The 18079-nt window shown below is 40.2% G+C and overlaps 1 protein-coding gene across 1 annotated transcript in view; it reads left to right on the plus strand.

Moving 5' to 3' along the window:
• ssbp2a (single stranded DNA binding protein 2a) overlaps positions 1–18079 on the plus strand; it is a 54168-nt gene that overhangs the window by 32550 nt on the left and 3539 nt on the right. Inside the window, exons 5-12 of the mRNA XM_067608302.1 lie at positions 14043–14132; positions 15824–15883; positions 15998–16064; positions 16946–17016; positions 17111–17178; positions 17697–17745; positions 17831–17866; positions 17968–18022. Of these exons, the coding sequence (XP_067464403.1) occupies positions 14043–14132; positions 15824–15883; positions 15998–16064; positions 16946–17016; positions 17111–17178; positions 17697–17745; positions 17831–17866; positions 17968–18022 (496 nt within the window). The remainder of the gene's footprint in view (positions 1–14042; positions 14133–15823; positions 15884–15997; positions 16065–16945; positions 17017–17110; positions 17179–17696; positions 17746–17830; positions 17867–17967; positions 18023–18079) is intronic.

An 18079-nucleotide genomic window follows, 5' to 3' on the forward strand; every position in this document is an offset into this window, starting at 1 on the left:
AGGCTTCAGAAAGGCTGTTTACAGTTCTGTTAAGTGCTTTGTAAATTGCGTTCTCAATACTAAATGAGCGGTTTCCATTTGCGAAGGGCCATGAAGTCATAAAAACAAGTTATTTTTAAATTCTTATGCTTGGTCCGGAAATGGTCTTATTAGAGACAAAAGTTAGTTACTACTGCTTTTCTCTGTGTTGTCTCTCAAGAATCAATCTATGCAGGTCATTTCAGGCTCTCCTGATAGTGTTGTGAGTCTTGTCATTCTAAGATAGTGCAACCTGCTAATAAAAATAGTGAAGATGATTAACAAATTGAGAGAAATATGATTTGTATTTTCATGTTTTTGAACTGATTTCTGCAGTAACAACTGGGTGGTTTCTCTGCTGGCAGCAAACTTTTGTCCCAACTCATTTCTGTGATCTTTAACAAAATACGGGCCAATTAAAACGGAGCAAGAAAGAATCGAGCCAGCATGAAATTGCTTGTAAGACCTGTGGAAACAATATTGAGCATATTAGCAGCATTTATTCTACTACATTATGACATTTAAACACTTTAAAATGTTTGCTGTACTCAAAAGTGGTCCGTTTAATTGAAATAGAAACATCGCCATATAAATTGTGTTAAGTGCATCGGTGCGTTGTTGTGTGTTTACGTGTGGCACTGTGAATTTGTAGAATAATTGTACACGTACATGTTCAAATTTAACTCAGTGGATTATTCTTGCAGGCTCTGAGAGAGACAGTTAGAGACCGTCTAGAGGTTAGAGAAGCAGACTGGTGCTGGAAAGGCTGACAAGCTAGAAAAATGTATTGGGGGAGAAGTTAAACAGATGAAAAAACCTCCACCGAGAGAGATACCTGACTCCTGATTTTAGGCGATTATCAGTGTCTGACAGTTGTACTGGTTGTGCTGTGCATCCCCCTGATAAGAATGTGCTTATTAACTGAAGCAAGCCGTTGGTTGAAAAATTTGTCCCCCTGGATAAATAAAGATTTTTTTTTTTTTTTTAGAAAAAGTTGATATTGTGACTCAAAATGCGCTGTGAAGTGAAATGTTGCAGTTGGCTGTGAAAGTCTGTAATGTACAGTTACTGTGATTACACTTTGTTTAGGGATTTTAGCTGTGTCTCCTTCTCCTGTGAATGTGTGATGGCTTCTCACAGCCACAAAAAAAAAAGAGAGTATAGATACTATTCAATCAACCAGAAGATGAGGCGACAAATATTAGGGAACTAGGCCACATATGCAGAATCAGCCGGGCATGCAGCCCCACAGGATGACAGACGAAGACGGTCATTAATGTTGGAAAACTGGATTACAGACAGTCATGCGGACAGTGAAGCTAGGCAAATATTTCTACAAATAAACACCCTCTAAAACCCTTTAAGAAACATGCCAACACATAAAGCAAAAATCTGCTTTGTAAAATTCCCATTTTTCCTAAAGCAAATTAAAATATGCCAGTGTAATTAGACTTTAGAATTGAATTTGGTCCAGTGAAAATCCTGTTTTTAATGCTCATTTTTAGCATTTTTCAAAGTCAAGAGATGTGACTTGATACCAACATGAAGCAGGTAGTTTTTAACCATATTTTAAGACAATAGTTCCCAGTCTTTTTGGCTGGTGACCCCTTAAAAAGAAAATGTCCATTTGTGACGAATCATCACAATTTGTGGCCATAGTGTGGTCATGAGTTGTGAGCATTGTTTCATTTTTAGAAGGAGGAAGAGGTGTCAAAACTTGCACAAGCAAAGTGAAAAAATAAAGAAAAGTTAGCAAAAGAAAAACCAACATGTTGTGCTGCAGTAGTAATTTTCTGTTTTATTCATTTAATCATCTTATGACCCCTCGGGGAGTCTTGACCCCCAGTTTGGGAACAACTGTTTTAAGATATTACTACTTGGGGAAAGTTTGTAAAATATAAATTGGGAAAAGCGCAGAAGAAATAATTGTTATTGTAACTCACTGGCTGTCTGTACAAGGCAAAATTACTTAAAATTGGATTTTTTTTTTTTCATCAGAGAGGGTGACAGATGGATGAACTGGAGACAGTTGACAGGCAGAAGTGTTACAGGCCAGTATTATAGTGAGGAGAGCCTGCTATCATTGTGTGGCATCACTGTGGGAGATAGCAGGCACACAGCAGTTAGAGGGGAAGAAGAGATCAAGAGGCAGTGCCAAGAGCAACCCCCTTTGATAAAAAATGCTCCGTCTCAGGCTGCCAGATCTTACATTCATACTCTCTCACTCATGCATGGAAATGTATTCACACTGCTCAATTTAACATCAGCACACGTATTCTGTCACGTATTGTACAGCTGAAGGGTACACACTTTTATAAACATGTAATAACACACAGTACGGCTTTATTCATTTACATCCTGATGCACTCAGTGTTTGGTATCGGTGAAAAAAAAGTATGTGTATGCAATGAGAAACAAAGTACAGTACACTAGATGTGTGCTGTTACACTAAACAGAAGGACACTCATATACACACTTGACCTTGGATTTATCATGTTCTCTAGTGTCTGCGGTCTTCCTGGTACAACCATTATAAGATGGGCCTTTACCCATGATTCACTTTGATTGTTTTCTGATCTTCTGCAACCCTAATAACCCAGTAACACGCAGTACTTCACAGAAAGTTGCAAAAGAAAATGCTGTGATGTTGGAATTATTAATTATTAATGTTTAATTTCCCTCTAGCACTGCAAGAATGGCAAAATGAGTCCATCTGTCAAAAACTTTAGTCCAGAGCGACGTTTTCTGGCTAAAATCTCTACTTGTACCCAGGAAATATTAAAATATTATGATGAGATCACCATGAAATTCACTGAGCACATATATGCTCCCCAGAGGATAAACCCTCTTCGTTTTGGACACTCCAGATGCTTTTCTGCTGTGCCACCAACCGGCTGATATGTCCATGAGATTTTTTTTTGTGAATAATCTAAAAGGTTTAATCAACTAATTTTCTGTCTCCAATCAATTTCTTTCATAAGGAATGCTCAAATTGAAAGTAGGTACCATATATCACTGCTCGTTTCTACATAAAATAATCCAATTCAGAGTCATGAGCTCAGAACAAATAAAATCAATATTCAACCTCAACAAGCCAACTTCCTTGCGGCTACTTCATTGACTGAGGGACTTTCTTTCCCCTGAAGTTGTCTTTTCAGGCGGAGCTGCCTCCCAACGAACTCCAATCAAACCTCCTCTAACCTTCAGCCTTAATTGAACCATCTAGAACTGGTTTGTCCAAGACTTTGTTGCATATTTTTGTAATTACAGTAACACCAGCTGCATTTAATCCTTTGAAGATAATTTTACCTCTTACTGGAACAAATTATAAACCGATTATTAGTTAGTTCCTTAAACTATTGCATATTTTTCCCCATGGGCTTGCAGTTGTCAAACATTACTGTAATTTATGAGGAAATGATACAAACATGCTGAAAAATCCTGTCTGTAATAATGACAAAAAACTCTTTAAGTTTAAGAGGCTTAGAAGTTTTACTTTATGATCTGATTATGGATTAACATAAAACAAACCTGAGAATGAATTGCTTGGTGCAGTGACATGAAATACAAACCTAAATTTTGACCAAAGCCTGTGAGTGTGTTTGTGTGCGCATGCATATGAAGAGCAAAAACAGAGAGGACAGAGACAACCTAGAAACAGAGACCCTGTTGGCTCCAAGCATTGTGGGTAACAAGCTGATTCCAACCAGTTGAGAACCAATGGGGGTTGGGGAGACCCCCAGTCTGTTTCCAGGGAAACTGAGCCATTTCTCCTCCTCTGTCTCTCTCTCTCTCTCTCTCTCTCTCTCTCTCTCTCGCACGCTCCCATGTTCCTTGGCGGTGTTGAGGAGGAGGGAGATGTGGAGGTGACTCACTGTAACATCATTGCCATGGCAATGAAGAGCGAGCCGAGTGAAGGGAGAAAAAGAATGGGAATTTCCATAGGTTGAGCAGAGATGGAAACTGTTGTCACAATCTCCAACTGTTAGAAAAACAACAAGGGAAATTTCAGTGTTAAACTGGGCTGCTGATACTCTACTTCTCTCCATTTCTCTAGGAGAACACTGCAATCACTCGTTCTACCTTTTCTATTTTTCCCTCCGCTGCCTGTCCCCTCACTCTCCGTGCTGCTTCATCCTCTCTTTTGCACATCAGCAGCTTTCCTCTCCTTCATTGCCTCTGCTTATCTCTGTCCCCGCTCTCAGTCTTTCTGCATTCCTCTTTATGTCTCTTATCGTCTTCCTTCCTCTTTTGCCGGCCTGTTGCGCTCAGCCCTCTGGTCTCCGAGGAGTGTGTTTTCCACTGCTGCGTTACGCTGAGTCATGTCACATGCATGTTTTGACACGCTGAGGTGGAGTGTTTATGTGATGTTGACATATGCACGCTTTGCTGCTCTGCAGTGGGCAGGGGCAAAGACGAGGGCACGGCGCAGAGTGGAGAGGAGAGGTTAACTGAGGGCAGAGGAAGACAAGAAGGTGTAAGAATGAGAAGAAGCTCTAACGCAGCTGTGGGATACAAAGGAGTCATTTCTAGTTTGGCTGCAGTTATTATTGATTATGAAAATAAGGCTCTTAGTCAGGAGCATGTGTTATGTGTCTGTAACAGTCTGAGTAAAAGTGCTGTCTGAGCACATGCTTCTCGCAGAAATCCTCAAGAATATTTCTGTCTTAGAGAAATAGTCAGAGTTGGAGTTTTGATATCTGAATCTGGCAATGTTAGCACATTTTTTGTCTGGACATAGGACACTGTGTACCTTTTTTTTTTAAAAAAAAAAAAAAAAAAAAACAACATCCAGCCTCACCCTGTCCAGACCTGTCAACCCTCCTGTTTTTCCTGGGATATTTTCCCGTAAATCTCCTGTATTTTTAACCTTTCTAAAAAAAGAAAAAAAAAACAAAAGGTAAGTAAGGTAAGGTACATTCCCTGCAGGTAAAGCAGATGGCAGTATGTAGAACATAAGCTGTAACATCTAGTGACAAGAAGTCATTCAAGCCATAGATTGTAAAAAATAATGGCACCCGCCCATAAAAAAGGATGAAGAACTCAAAGGTGTATGGATGGTGAATGTCAATCCATTTTTTTTTCCAATTGTCTCAGTAGCCAGTAGTATAATGTGTAAGTGATGTGTACATATCATCATTTAAGCAGCTTAATACATAAATAAACTTTTAAGTGCTGAATTTATATGCAGGGATGTTCATTTCACTTTCAATCAGGTATCTGATTCTCAACACCTTATTGTAGTCATTTACTTAAGGTAGGAACTAGTTAACCCAGTCCTTGTTGCACTGATATCTTAAAGCAAGTGGTTGCCTGGTGGTGATATTGGGATTCATTGTGCGTACCCTTGTCTAAATGTAGGGTGTATGTGGACTGTGGTAGGGGGGTGGTGGGACAGCTCGGGGCGGGGCACCGGAAAAATTTCCCTTATTTTCAAATCCCAATGTTGACAGGTATGCCTGTTTTACCTGACCCATTTGATACCATTTTGTGTGTGAAAAAGAGAAGAAAGCTATAGAAATGCTGCGAAGGTTTACACAGCAGTACCCTCGCAGGTTGTGTGTGAGAAAGGGATTACAGTGAATGATCCAGAGATTGAGACACAGAAGTTGCAGCAGGACTATGGAGTGAGAGCAGGAGGGCAAAGCGAGAATGCTGACACGATCAGACTGGCGTGTTATCTCTTTGACCCCAACTAACCCCAGTGGTTTTTTGCTGTTGTAGACACCCATATCCTTATCTGGTGCTGTCTCTTATGTCTGGCCTTCTTGCACTATAAGGACTGCAAGATGAGACACTGAAAGCGACTTCTCACCAGCTCGGATTAATGACGTTTTTATCGACAACTCTCATTTTTTCTTCTTCTAGTTGACCATCGGATCCCTGCGATTGTAACATATAAACTATTTTAAAAGAAGTGATTCAGTGTTCTATATCACAGAATATGTGGATTTCAGCGGAATCAATATTCTGTCTTTGTATCGATCTGCCGTGAAGAGGAGACCATGACATAGTCTCCTCTTCATCTCAAGCTGCGGCTTTTTACATCTGCCTCTGTGTCTCTCTACCCTTTCCTCTCCTCTCACTTCAGTCCATCTCCCTTATCTCCCCTAGTGTCGTTGAACCAAGAGAGATAGTGGTGGGAGAAGTGTGGCTCTCCAGTGCCAAAGTGACTATCATTTTCAGCTCTGTATGTGTATCTGACATGTGCATCAGCCCACAGCTCCACCTCACATATTATACAGCTCCTCACAGCCCAGAGATGTTTACAAGGGTCGATAATGACATCAGTGATAATAGGAAACACGGCCAGCCCCCCCTGTCACTGTCATCCTACCACCCTACCTGTAATAACCTAGTGAGACACATTGTGCTGCCATTTTACCTGGTAATCAGCCATAATGTTACACTAGAGAGTGTCTGCTGCATGGGATTTCTGTTGTACAGGATAATGTGCTTTACCTTGCGAGGCAGCTGGATTTGCGAGATCACAACATCGCAAAATCACACAGGAATCCATCTCGTCAGGCTTCAAGTTATGCGTTTCTGTGGGCCCAATAAGCATCCAACGAGGATTCTCGTGTGATCTCGTGAATCCAGCTGCCTCGCAAGGTGTTTTTGAAAGTTCCTGCCCTTTTCCAAACAGTTTCCAAGGACGTTTTCTCAGATGATTCTGTGTAAGAAACTGGCACGTCAGGTTATATCATGCTGCTGAAGGTGGTAAAGATTGAAAAGATGGTGAGGGAACAGCGAGAGCCAAAGATATTGTGCAGATTGATTCTCTTATTTTTGTCAAAGAAATCCCGGTTTATTACAACTTGGGTCTTATTTATTTTTCTATCTATTGGTTATAATAACATGATACTCATCTGAGTACTACGACTGTTTGACTCCCCGTGTTTCCTGCTCCATCTGACCTCTTTTTGGTGATGTCACCCCCTTCCCAGAACTGAGCAATTAAAGGATAAGGCTAATAATGTTATCGTCAACAAATTTGATAAAAAGACAAAAAAACAACAATGCATTATTCCGTTTCTCTTTACTTTTCGACTTCCTTCAGAAATGGCATACGAATTTATGCTTTCATTTTTAAGAAGTCTGGTTTTATAAAACAGCTGTATGTATAGCAAACCTTAATTAAAAAAGGAGTAAATAGTGCATTTGTAGGGAACTATTTTTAGCTACGGATTTGGTTCTCTAGAGGGTATTTATGGCAGCAGGACAGTGAATGTGGGACCTGCTAATTTTATTGTTTTGGTCTTTGCATAGGACATGTTTTAAATAAGGAAAAATACAGTATATCACCACACATATCCTTTTTATTTGGTTATTAATTATCAACAGGAATGACTGCCAAAACTACAAAAATAGAACTGAGCTCGTATGAAATCTGAATTTCCCTCCAAGGCAACCTGAGTTTGTCCCATGTTAACATACAATTAACAAACACATGGATGTACTCACTTAATAGTTTTTTCATTTTCTTAGCAGCTTGAGCTCAGCTAGATCTCGTTGTTAAACAGCGGAGACCTGGGATGAAGTGCGGGGAGGAACACATTTTTCCACTCACTGCTGTGTTTTACTGGTGTAGCATATGGCTTGTTTTGGTTAAGAAAGGGAACTTTGAATGCCAGAGGGTGATTTTGAGCCTATCCGCCTTCAAATTGAAAAGTGAGTTTGGCAGAGGACTGGACAGCGGACCGTGTTAAACTGTCTCTGGTCGCCACAGGAGACTGTGAATAATACATGGTTAAAAGCAGAGCACAGCCATTCTCATTGCTACGCTGCTGAACACAATTCTTCTTCTCTCTTTCTGTCTTTCTCACTTCTTTGCTGCCTAGAAGTTTTTAGTTAAAACCCTCAGTAAGTTGTAGATGTACTGTTGTTATGCTTTGACAGTAACTGACAGACTTCGAAGTTACATTCTGTGGATATACAGTATGCATAAATCAATCTTCTTATTGCGTTTCCGCTCTCACACTTGAATGTGCACATGTGGATGTGTGTGTGTGTGTTGCTTGTGACTGTGTGTGTGTGTATGTGAGTGTCATGCAGACTGGTAGCATCTCTTCTTTCCATTCCCCCCCACCCACCCACCCTCGTTCAGGAAGTGGACTAATGGCATTTGAGTGGATGGAGGGAGCGGGAAAGAGGGAGAAGGGAGGAGGGACGGAGTTCCTTCCTGTGTGGTGTGTCATTCGTAGATCCTGTTGTACTGCGAGTGGCCTTGAGACTCGGTGGTAACCCTTCCACACCCCACAACCATCCCCTACCCAGAGCAAATGTTAATTCAACAGGATTAAATAGTGCATTTGTTTAGGAGTATTTTCCTATTATTTTCAAGAATATTAACACACGTTTGGTGCGCTAGTGAGTATTGTACTGCTCCAGGGTGGTGTGTCGTTGACTCAAAATGAACCACAGTACAACAGAATGAATCATGTGTTGTTTGTGTTTCCAATACTGTTTGGTTACAACACATTAACACTGCCCGTTGCAATTGAGGGTGCATGTAATCCAGTTAGCCAGCAAGCAGAGAAGTCAAAATAGTTAGCATGTAATGTATGTATGCATGTAATGGATAAATTGTTGAAATATTTAGCTAAAATGAATGGATAAGCAGATGAAATGGTTAAATGTAATGGATAAATGGATGAAACATTATGCTTTTCCCATGTGGTTGTAGTATGAATGTAAACTGGGCCAAATCAACTTAAACAGAATCAATTCACATGTGTCAAATGTTAGAGTAACAATATCCACTTTTATATAATCAATAGAGTTAATGACATCTCCAAATCCATTGAAAAGAACGTATTTAGAACATAACAGATGGTGAACTTGAGTTCGTCTGATACAACTGTGGAGGACGATGAGACAAAAGAGGTTGTGAATCAGTCGTCTATGGCGCAGGAATAAGCAGACTTTTTGTCTGCACAGACATTACTCGTCAGTAGGATCAATTCATCATTGTTTTTCATCTGTTCATGGGATTTGTTGACAATAAGAAAAAATATAGAATATCACCGGCCTTCTCCTTCAAGTCTAGTTACAGACGTGATTAAAAAAACATATTGTTATGGGGCAGCATATGGATACAAAAAAAGAAAATGAGACAGAGCTGATTTGTGTAAGAAGCCTCTGAGAGACAGAGAGGTGGAGAAAGCAGACAGCGACCGATGCAGGTTGAGACAGTGAGAGAGAGCGAGAGAGAGAGAGAACACAGACAGCCTTTTGAGATTCCACTCACGCATCTCTGAGTTTCTCTCAGTCTCCTAAGTATTGAAAGAAAATGACTCCCCACCTTCACACACACACACACACACATGCACGCACGCACGCACAAAGTATGTATGCATTACACACACACGCGCATTAGTGTGGAACACAATCGGTAAACATATAGGGATGAAAGACTTTGCGAGTTATCTCATTAAGTATTACTGAGCCCTTAGTCTGATGGGATTAGTGTAGTGTGAATGTGGTATGGAGAAAGTCTGATTAGTTTATAGAGTAGCGTGCCTTTGTGTAATTGCATTAGATTTAAATGTCTACAATTCCCTCAACACATTTTTGTATTGTCTTCAGGGAACTACCGCATGTTGTGATCAACTTCACGTAAGTGTTTTCAATCTACAGCCACATTTTTTGTCTCAAAATTTTAATGTCAACAATGAGTCAACAGATCGTTGTTTCAATAAAGAGACATCAGTCAGCTCTCATTTCAGCAAAGCAAAGAATGCTTGATCAAATAAAGCAGGATGGTCATATATCGGTAAACTTCCTTGTTTATGTGGTAGTTCTCGTATCAGAAAGGATGGAGAGATTCCACACATCCCCACAGCAATTCCGAGCCCCAATTTGTTTTAGCCCTTGCACATCTAAACCTTAAATTAACCTCCAACTGATGCAAAGTCCTTTTGATGTTGACATATGATACATTAACTGCAAATTTCGACCATCTTTCTTTGTATATTATTATGGTAGATTCTTGTGTTTACCCCCTTTTTTTGGACATTTTGTCTTTGTTTCATTCAGTGATGTTACAGCGCGCTTTACTGTATGTTTTGTTGCGTATGTCTGCTACACTGTGGCGTTCTCCTAGAGGGTGGCGGTTTGAATAATTTATGCAACAAATGAGTTTGCCAGGAGATGCAGGTGTTCATCTGAGGACATGCAGGGGCCTTTCCACCGCTTCAGGTTTCATCACAAACACCTTGTGGTTACAACGCCAGTACTGTAACAACAAATGTAGGGGGCGTAGTATGTTAAGGTTAGGGTAGGATGTGTCTCTGAAACGATTGTGTCATTTTCAGAGGGCTAAAGTAGAAAAGGACAGAGAGCAGACACAGAGGAGAAGCTCACAGAGGATCAAAAGAGATGCTAAGAAATTATCTTGTTACTTCACCATTCATACAACAAGTTAGCTTTCATTTACCACTTGAGAATTTCATATGTAAGATGATCATGGTAATGATGATGATGATGGAAAATGAGCCACATACTGTAACACCTTGATCATAACGAGTCTCAGTAGATGAATGCTTCCATCTGGAGAGCACAGTCATCTGGTCAGGGTCTTATCATTTGTCCACAAAATGAATCAACAATAAACTCCACCAGGTTTCAAGTTCATTAACATCATCAGTTGTTCTCAATTGTGTTTCATAGTCAGTAATTCTCAGTCAGTAATGTACTGAGACTCACTGCACAAGACACTGTTGACGGTCACATCACACAATAAAATACACTATGATAGAGTATGTTAATGTGTACAGCCGCCAGCTCAGTGTCTCATTGTTCCCCTCTCTGGGCCTTGTCAGAAAAGTGTAAACACTGATGTGCGAGAAGTGTAAATGATGGACTCATTAACAGCGTGAAACAATCTGTGTGCCTTTCATGTTTAAAAAGGTTAAGTGCTTGAATATGTTGAGCTTGGCTGTGAATCGGTATTTAAACAGAACTCCTTTAAAAGGAATTCATTGAGTCAAATCTAGTATTACACAGCAGTGTAAGTATGACAACCAACAGCCGGCTTCTACTGTTACAGCTATCATGAGCTACCGGCACCACAATGATCCGGTTATATTGCTTCAGGTGAAATCCTGCAATCTCACTGTCAACACGATTATCAGCAGCCGTGAGCTACGGCATAGTTTTTGAATGGCTGAGGTGAAGGTCTTAGCACATCAGCATGTTTAATTTCACTTTTATCGACAGTTACCTGAGTAATACTAGGTCAATACTAATGGAATAAACATTAAACGTTGCTGGACTGATTCTCTACCACCATCCACATGTCAGTAGAGGTAATTAAAGTAGATAAAGGTAATTACTGACAGAGTCATGAGCATTTTTTCTTCTCGAATATTGAAATAAATTAGTCTGTATCTGTAAAAATACTAGGTCCACAAATCATTACGCTTTATCTGGTGATTGCCACTTAACACTCTGACTAACCTGTTCATATAGTCATCATACCCATCAGTCCAATTGGACTGACCTTATGCTTTTCTCAGTGCTTGATTAAAAAACAGCTCTCAGATTCTGTGTACTTTATTATCACCTGACCAATACTGGATTTTTTAAGCTTATATGGAGCTAAAAAAAAAAAAAATCTTATAATTATATATTGGCTGTTATCTATATGCATGTACAGATAAGACAAGCAAACATTTAGACAAACATTTTTCAGGCTGACTGACTTATTTTTTTTTGATTTTTTCATTTTTTTATGAGTTGTGACCACAATATATATTTTGAACAGTTAATGAATAAACTTGCTCTCTGATGGACAAACTATGTAACTGCAATAATGTTTCTAAATTACTTCAAACATATCTTTACTGTCTCTGTACAGCAATTTCTTGCTACTGATTGGCTGACACATACGCAGATATCTGCAATTAGCTAATATTGACCAAAATATTGCCCTGCCTTATTTATCAAGCTCAATTTTTTATATAACCCAAAGCAGTAGGGTTGCAACATTGTTGGACATACAGTATATTTTTTTTCAATTTTCATTTCATTTATATGTTCATTTTGTAAGGACATTGCCCGCTGATCAACAGAAAAAATACTGCAAAACTACACTTAGTCAAGAAGTCAAATTTTCATTTTTTTGTGGCTGGACTTTAAAATGCCCTAAAAATCAAGTTAGTAACATTACTTCTTTAATATTAGTGTTGTATATTAGTAGCATTACAGCTGGCTAATATACTGTAAATTTTAGCACCAATTATCTTTTTGGATGTGAAGACACAGTGTCGGACTTAAATGTTGACAAATCAGTGTCTCATATTAGTGTTATAGTGCTGCACAAATTTAACACAAGCAGAGACCTCCAACTTGTGATTCATTCAGATTTTCTGGTTTGTCATAATCAAGAGAGACTGCCAGCACCAGAGAAGTTAGTGTTTTTGTTTTCCATAGATGGAGGGTGCTGCAGGTTTTGGGGCAGGGAGATACCCTGGTGTGTTGTTTCTTTTTTTTTTTTTTTTTTCTTGTTGCTTTATTTGGAAAATGCTGCTTTGTCAGCAGGTCAGGTAGGTTTTTTTTTCCTCCCCCAGCTCTCCTTTTCCCACACAAACAAACATGAAGTACACTCACGTAGTCACACACACACACACACACATACACACATAATCTCTGCTTTGTCCTCTTTTCTCCTCTCTCCCTCCCTCTCCCTCTCTGAGCATGAAGGCAAACTCAGCAGACCTCCAGGCTGCCAGTGAGTAAAGGCATTCTGGGTAATCCAGGGTGCGAGAAGGCAGAGGGAAAGAAAGGGGGGGAAAACTCACAACAAAATCACACACTTGATGCTGTGCATGATGAGTGTGCACTCGGACAAACACAAACACACAAACAAAGCAAAACCAGTCTCTCACCACTGAACCATGCAGATACAATGTCCATCTGTGTCCATCTGTACATTCATCTGCTGAGACAAACACAGGCTCTGTTTGCAGCAGAATACAGAATCAAAAAAGCTGCACTGCATCCGGTTCCCCGTTGCTGAACATTAACAATTGGGAGATATAAAGGAAGATGAGGGAGGATCAGGGAATAGCGACGGTGGCGGGGTAGAGCAGAGAAGGATACAGGAGTGTCGTCAGTCTGCTTTTATCTCAGCTCTGATTAAACCTTGTTCCTGTCTGACCTAAAAAGTCAGCTGGCGGAAACTTCAGAGACCGTGGGTGAATTTCACCGGAGCTCTTTACACCCAGCCGATGCCTTCAGAGAGGGAGGGAGAGAAAGCGAGAGGGGAGATCAGAGAAATAGAACAGAGAGTGGGCAGACACTGGGAAAAAAAAAAAAAAAATCCACGCAGACACAGACTTCTGTTGGCTTTATGTGCTCACTGTTCACACATTATCATACGTGTGGATGTACACTCTTCCACGCCGCGTGTTGTCTCCGGTCTCATGTATTCCTAATGAGGATGAGGAAGAGGCCGGTGCTGGGTGGTAACTCCGGGTTAGTTAGTAGTACAATGCTACAGGAAGCAGACAGAGGCAGTACTGAAATGCACCAGCGCCGTCCGTCTGGAACAAGCACAACAAAAAACACAAGGTATAAAAATAAACCTGGACTGGGCCAGCATGGCAGGGCATCTGCAGAAAGAGGAAATATCCCACTGAGAGAGAGACAGCAAGGAAGAGATGGGGGAAGACCCTTGAATTGCTCTTTTTGTTTGTGTGTGTGTGTGTGTGTGTTACCAGGACTACACACCACAAATAGATGTAGTGGAGTATAATATTTCCCTCTGGATTTTTGTGGAAGTATGAAGTAGCATGAAATGGAAATACTCAAGTACCTCAAATTTGTGCTTAAGTTCAGCACAGGATAGTACACTACTAGAACACATGTACTTAGTTACTTTCCACCACTGCTGAGCAAAGATGTGTTGAAGTTTCTGCAGACTATTTTGAGTTGTTAGATTTACTCTCTCTCTCTCTCTCTCTTTCTGTCTGTGTGTGTGTGTGTGTGTGTGTGTGTGTGTGTGTTTTTGCATCTTTCAGAGTGCTGCAGCAGCTCCTAGCCCCGTCCTTGGGAACCTTCCCCCAGGAGAGGGCATGCCAGTGGGGCCAGTCCCTCCAGGATTCTTTCAGGTATAAAGTGCATGCAGACACACCCACACACACACACACACAAACAGAAAGAGAGTCTTTGGGTCTTTAGGCCACTCGCACGTATAGTATTTGATAAACGGGACACTAGGTAAATTATAGCCCATATTTCATCCCAGAGGGTTGATGTGTTTCTCTTTTTTCATATATAAGAGTATTGGACTCATGAAGTTACTCGCTCAAACCTAACTGTATTTATTAATGTATGGCTACCTTTTACGTGTGTCTATAATCTGCATATATCTATGTGTGTGGTTGCACCATTTTCTCAAATCTGAGAGAAAAAGAGTCTGACAGGAGAAATAAATCTCTCAGAAGAAAACTTCGCCAGAGATTATTCTCTGTTCTCCATCACAAGGACTCTGCCAGTTGTACATTGATTAACTGTCATTATCACTCAAACTCAGACACTCGCATCTGACACACAGATCAATAACCTTCATAGGCATTTCTCAGCTCCGCTTTCAAAAAACTCAAACTTGAGTCCGAAACAGCCCTTTCCATCTCCTTCTGAAGATCAATTGTTCTTTGAAGACAAGGTCCTGTCAAGACTTACAGGTTAAAAAAAAAAAAAACACAACAACTACCAGAATCCCAGTTCTTGATTCAGGTCCCAGATAAATTCTTCACATGTGGACTGGATCAGAGAATATTTGCACAAAATAAATTCAGGTCACAGACAATGCACATCCAAAGCCTGCAAAGATATATCCACAGGTTTTTACTAGCTTTAAACATTATTTATTTTATTCATTCATCCAAATTACAAGATTAGTCATTTACTGACTCACTCGTTCCCAAACCCTCTTTCTTCAATTGTTTGCATTTGTTAATATGAGAACAAGAGTTTAAATCATCACAGCATAGTACTTAAATAGACCTAAAATACTGTAGCTGTTTGCCCTTAAATGGATTTTCAGCACATCTGGGAGATGAGAAGAGGGGTAATTAAAGAAAAGACCCTGATCAAAACAAGTGAACTATTGCTCTCTAGTGGCATGTCATAAAACTGCAGTCTGGCTCTTCTTACCACGGTGGCATCATTTTAGCAGACATGGCAACAGCATTGCTACTGTCTTGCGGGGAGGACAAGTGGAAACACACTCGCAGCAACAGAAGAGCTACTGACACATACTGCCAACACTCTGCACTGTTAACACACAGACTGACATCATTATCAACAAACCTCATCCTTTATTCTCTCATTCTTTTTTCCATAAATCCAGTCCAATGAAAATGTGGTTGACTTCCACCGCTCTGCTGTCATGGAACTGTTGTTAAAGAAAAATGAGCCCAGAACTCAATAAAAGACACACACACAGTAGTCCTGGTTGGTTTCCTGTTTTGGAGAATGAAAAAATACCAGCACTGTAGATAAGCCTATATTACATATATTTCTGCAGAGGTTGACAGGTGGAACATTTGCTTTTTTATATACAGAAAGAAGTATGTAGATACTATTTGAATACATTTCCTGTAAAGATAATCCCCTCTCAGTAAAACATGATGTAGTACTTTGTTATGGAAGCCTTTGATAGAATGACAAGAGCAAGTTTTTAGAGGCTCTGTCTTTGTCATGCATGTGATAGATTGTGCACACAGTATTTCTAACCCTGATTGATTCAACCTGCATTTATGCTTGTTTTTTTGGTTTGTTTTGGGGTTTTTTTCAGCCATTTATGTCACCTCGATACCCTGGAGGACCCAGACCACCCCTCAGATTACCCAATCAGGTAAGAGCCACACTGACACCTACAGGCAGAAGACATAACTGTGGAGAGTGGAAACGGGCAGTATCTGTGTGACACTGAGGATAATTCTGATGATGGATCCTCTCCTCTCTGTAGGGACTTGGAGGCGTCCCAGGTAGCCAGCCCATGTTGCCCAGTGGAATGGACCCCACAAGACAGCAAGGTACACATACTGTAGACACACAAACACAGTGAAAATACAGCACGCTTTATGTGCTCAGTCAGCATCTGCTTCAATGAAAGATAGCTCTGGCATTATATTATGTTTTGATATCATAATATACCCTTAGAGAGATGAAAACTAACAAACAAGTATTTTCTGTCTCAGCCTATTAGAGCTCATGATGATATCTAGAAACTATAAAAAACACATTAAAAGAGCCGTGCAATTGCACTGGCTGACATATTCCTTCATCACTATTAATATGGCTGCTGAAACAATTCAACAACTGTATTTTTTCAGTCTCTGGAGAGTCACAGCAGAGGTCCCTGAGCATGCACTGGGACGACGTTTTATACACGACTTTGCTATTTTGATGAGATATAAGAAGAAGCAGACAGTACTTGTTAGCAGGATAAATCCATTATTGGTTTTGTCTCTTCATGGTATTTGTTGATAATACTTTTTTTTAAAATAGTCATAATCCGTACACCCACATTTACACAAACTAGTCACTCCTCCAGACATCATATAAATTGTGCATGAAAGACTCAGGATGTTCAGTTACTGTTCAATTAGACATTAGAAGGAAAGACGGAAGAAATTGTGTAATTGAGGCAACTGAAATTGATCTCCTCCTGGGCTTTTGAAAGACTACAGTGTCTTACTAAAGAGTGTAATACACAAAAATACACAAAGCGAATGTGCTTGTTTGAAGAGAGAGTTCAGCAGGCAGTGACAAAAGTTGTTTCACGATAATAGACAGGCCACATGTGATCAAATAACAGTTTCCCAGTAATAAATCACAGTGAGAGAATAAACTCTACACTATCCTGGAACAAACCAATAGCCGATTGCGATATGACTGTTTGTCTGTATTTCAGGACATCCAAATATGGGAGGACCAATGCAGCGGATGACTCCACCCAGAGGCATGGTACCACTAGGGCCCCAGGTACAGGAGCAAATGATTTGTGTGGATATGTGTGGATAGTTACTCTCTTGTTGACATAACCGAGAGCATTTTGGCTTTTTTTTTTTTTTTCCAGGGCTACGGAGGTGGGATGAGGCCACCGCTGAATGCACTGGTTGGTCCTGGGATGCCTGGCATGAACATGTGAGTGGTTTCTACCTACTGTATTCTACACACACATACACACGCAGGCATACAGTGACTAGCACAGGGCTACTTGTGCAGATAAAATGGAAAAAAAAGAAGAGAAATATTCCTTTTCCCTCCTCTGTCTCTCTCTTAAAATGTAAATGCACATCCCACATCTCCTTCACTCAGAAAGACAACAATCAACAGCAAATGTCCTTAATCTCTCACTACAGTAGATGCAGTCAGCTATTCCTTTATGTCCCTTTTAATTCCAACTCTACTGTGTGTTCTTAGCTCTTGGGGATCTGAAAGTGGAGCTGGGTGCCAGCTTTCCTCTTTTTTTTGTCTTCTTTTTGTGTTTTTATTTGTGGGTTTTTTTTGGTGTGTGGGTTTTTTTTTTACTTGTTGTTCCCATCACCTCTCTCTGGCAACAGAAGACCTTGTTGTTGCCAACTCAGCCCAAATGAACTGGAAACAAAGAAACTCACCAAAAGCAGAAAACTAAAGTGTGTGTTTGTGTGTGTGTATTTCAGGGGACCTGGTGGGGGTAGACCCTGGCCAAATCCTCCAAACTCCAATTCTGTAAGTGCTCTAACAAAACACAACCGACAGAAAGTTTTAACAGTTATTTTGTTTCTTTTAAAATTTTCATTCTGTATTTTTGTAGACCCCTTATTCTTCTGCATCTCCAGGAAGTTATGTGGTATGTATGTTTGAGTTAAGACTGTTTGTGGTCACCAGCTGAACAGGCTTTAGTTAATTCGTTCATGAATAAATCTTACAATAGCCAAACTGTAATTTCAGGGACCTCCGGGAGGCGGGGGGCCACCTGGGACCCCAATAATGCCAAGTCCAGCAGGTAAAGTGTGTGTGTGTGTGTGTGTGTATACATACATACATTTATGCTCTTTTGTCC

Source organism: Thunnus thynnus, chromosome 2, assembly GCF_963924715.1.
Source record: "Thunnus thynnus chromosome 2, fThuThy2.1, whole genome shotgun sequence".
In the NCBI taxonomy this organism is placed as follows: Eukaryota; Metazoa; Chordata; class Actinopteri; order Scombriformes; family Scombridae; genus Thunnus; species Thunnus thynnus.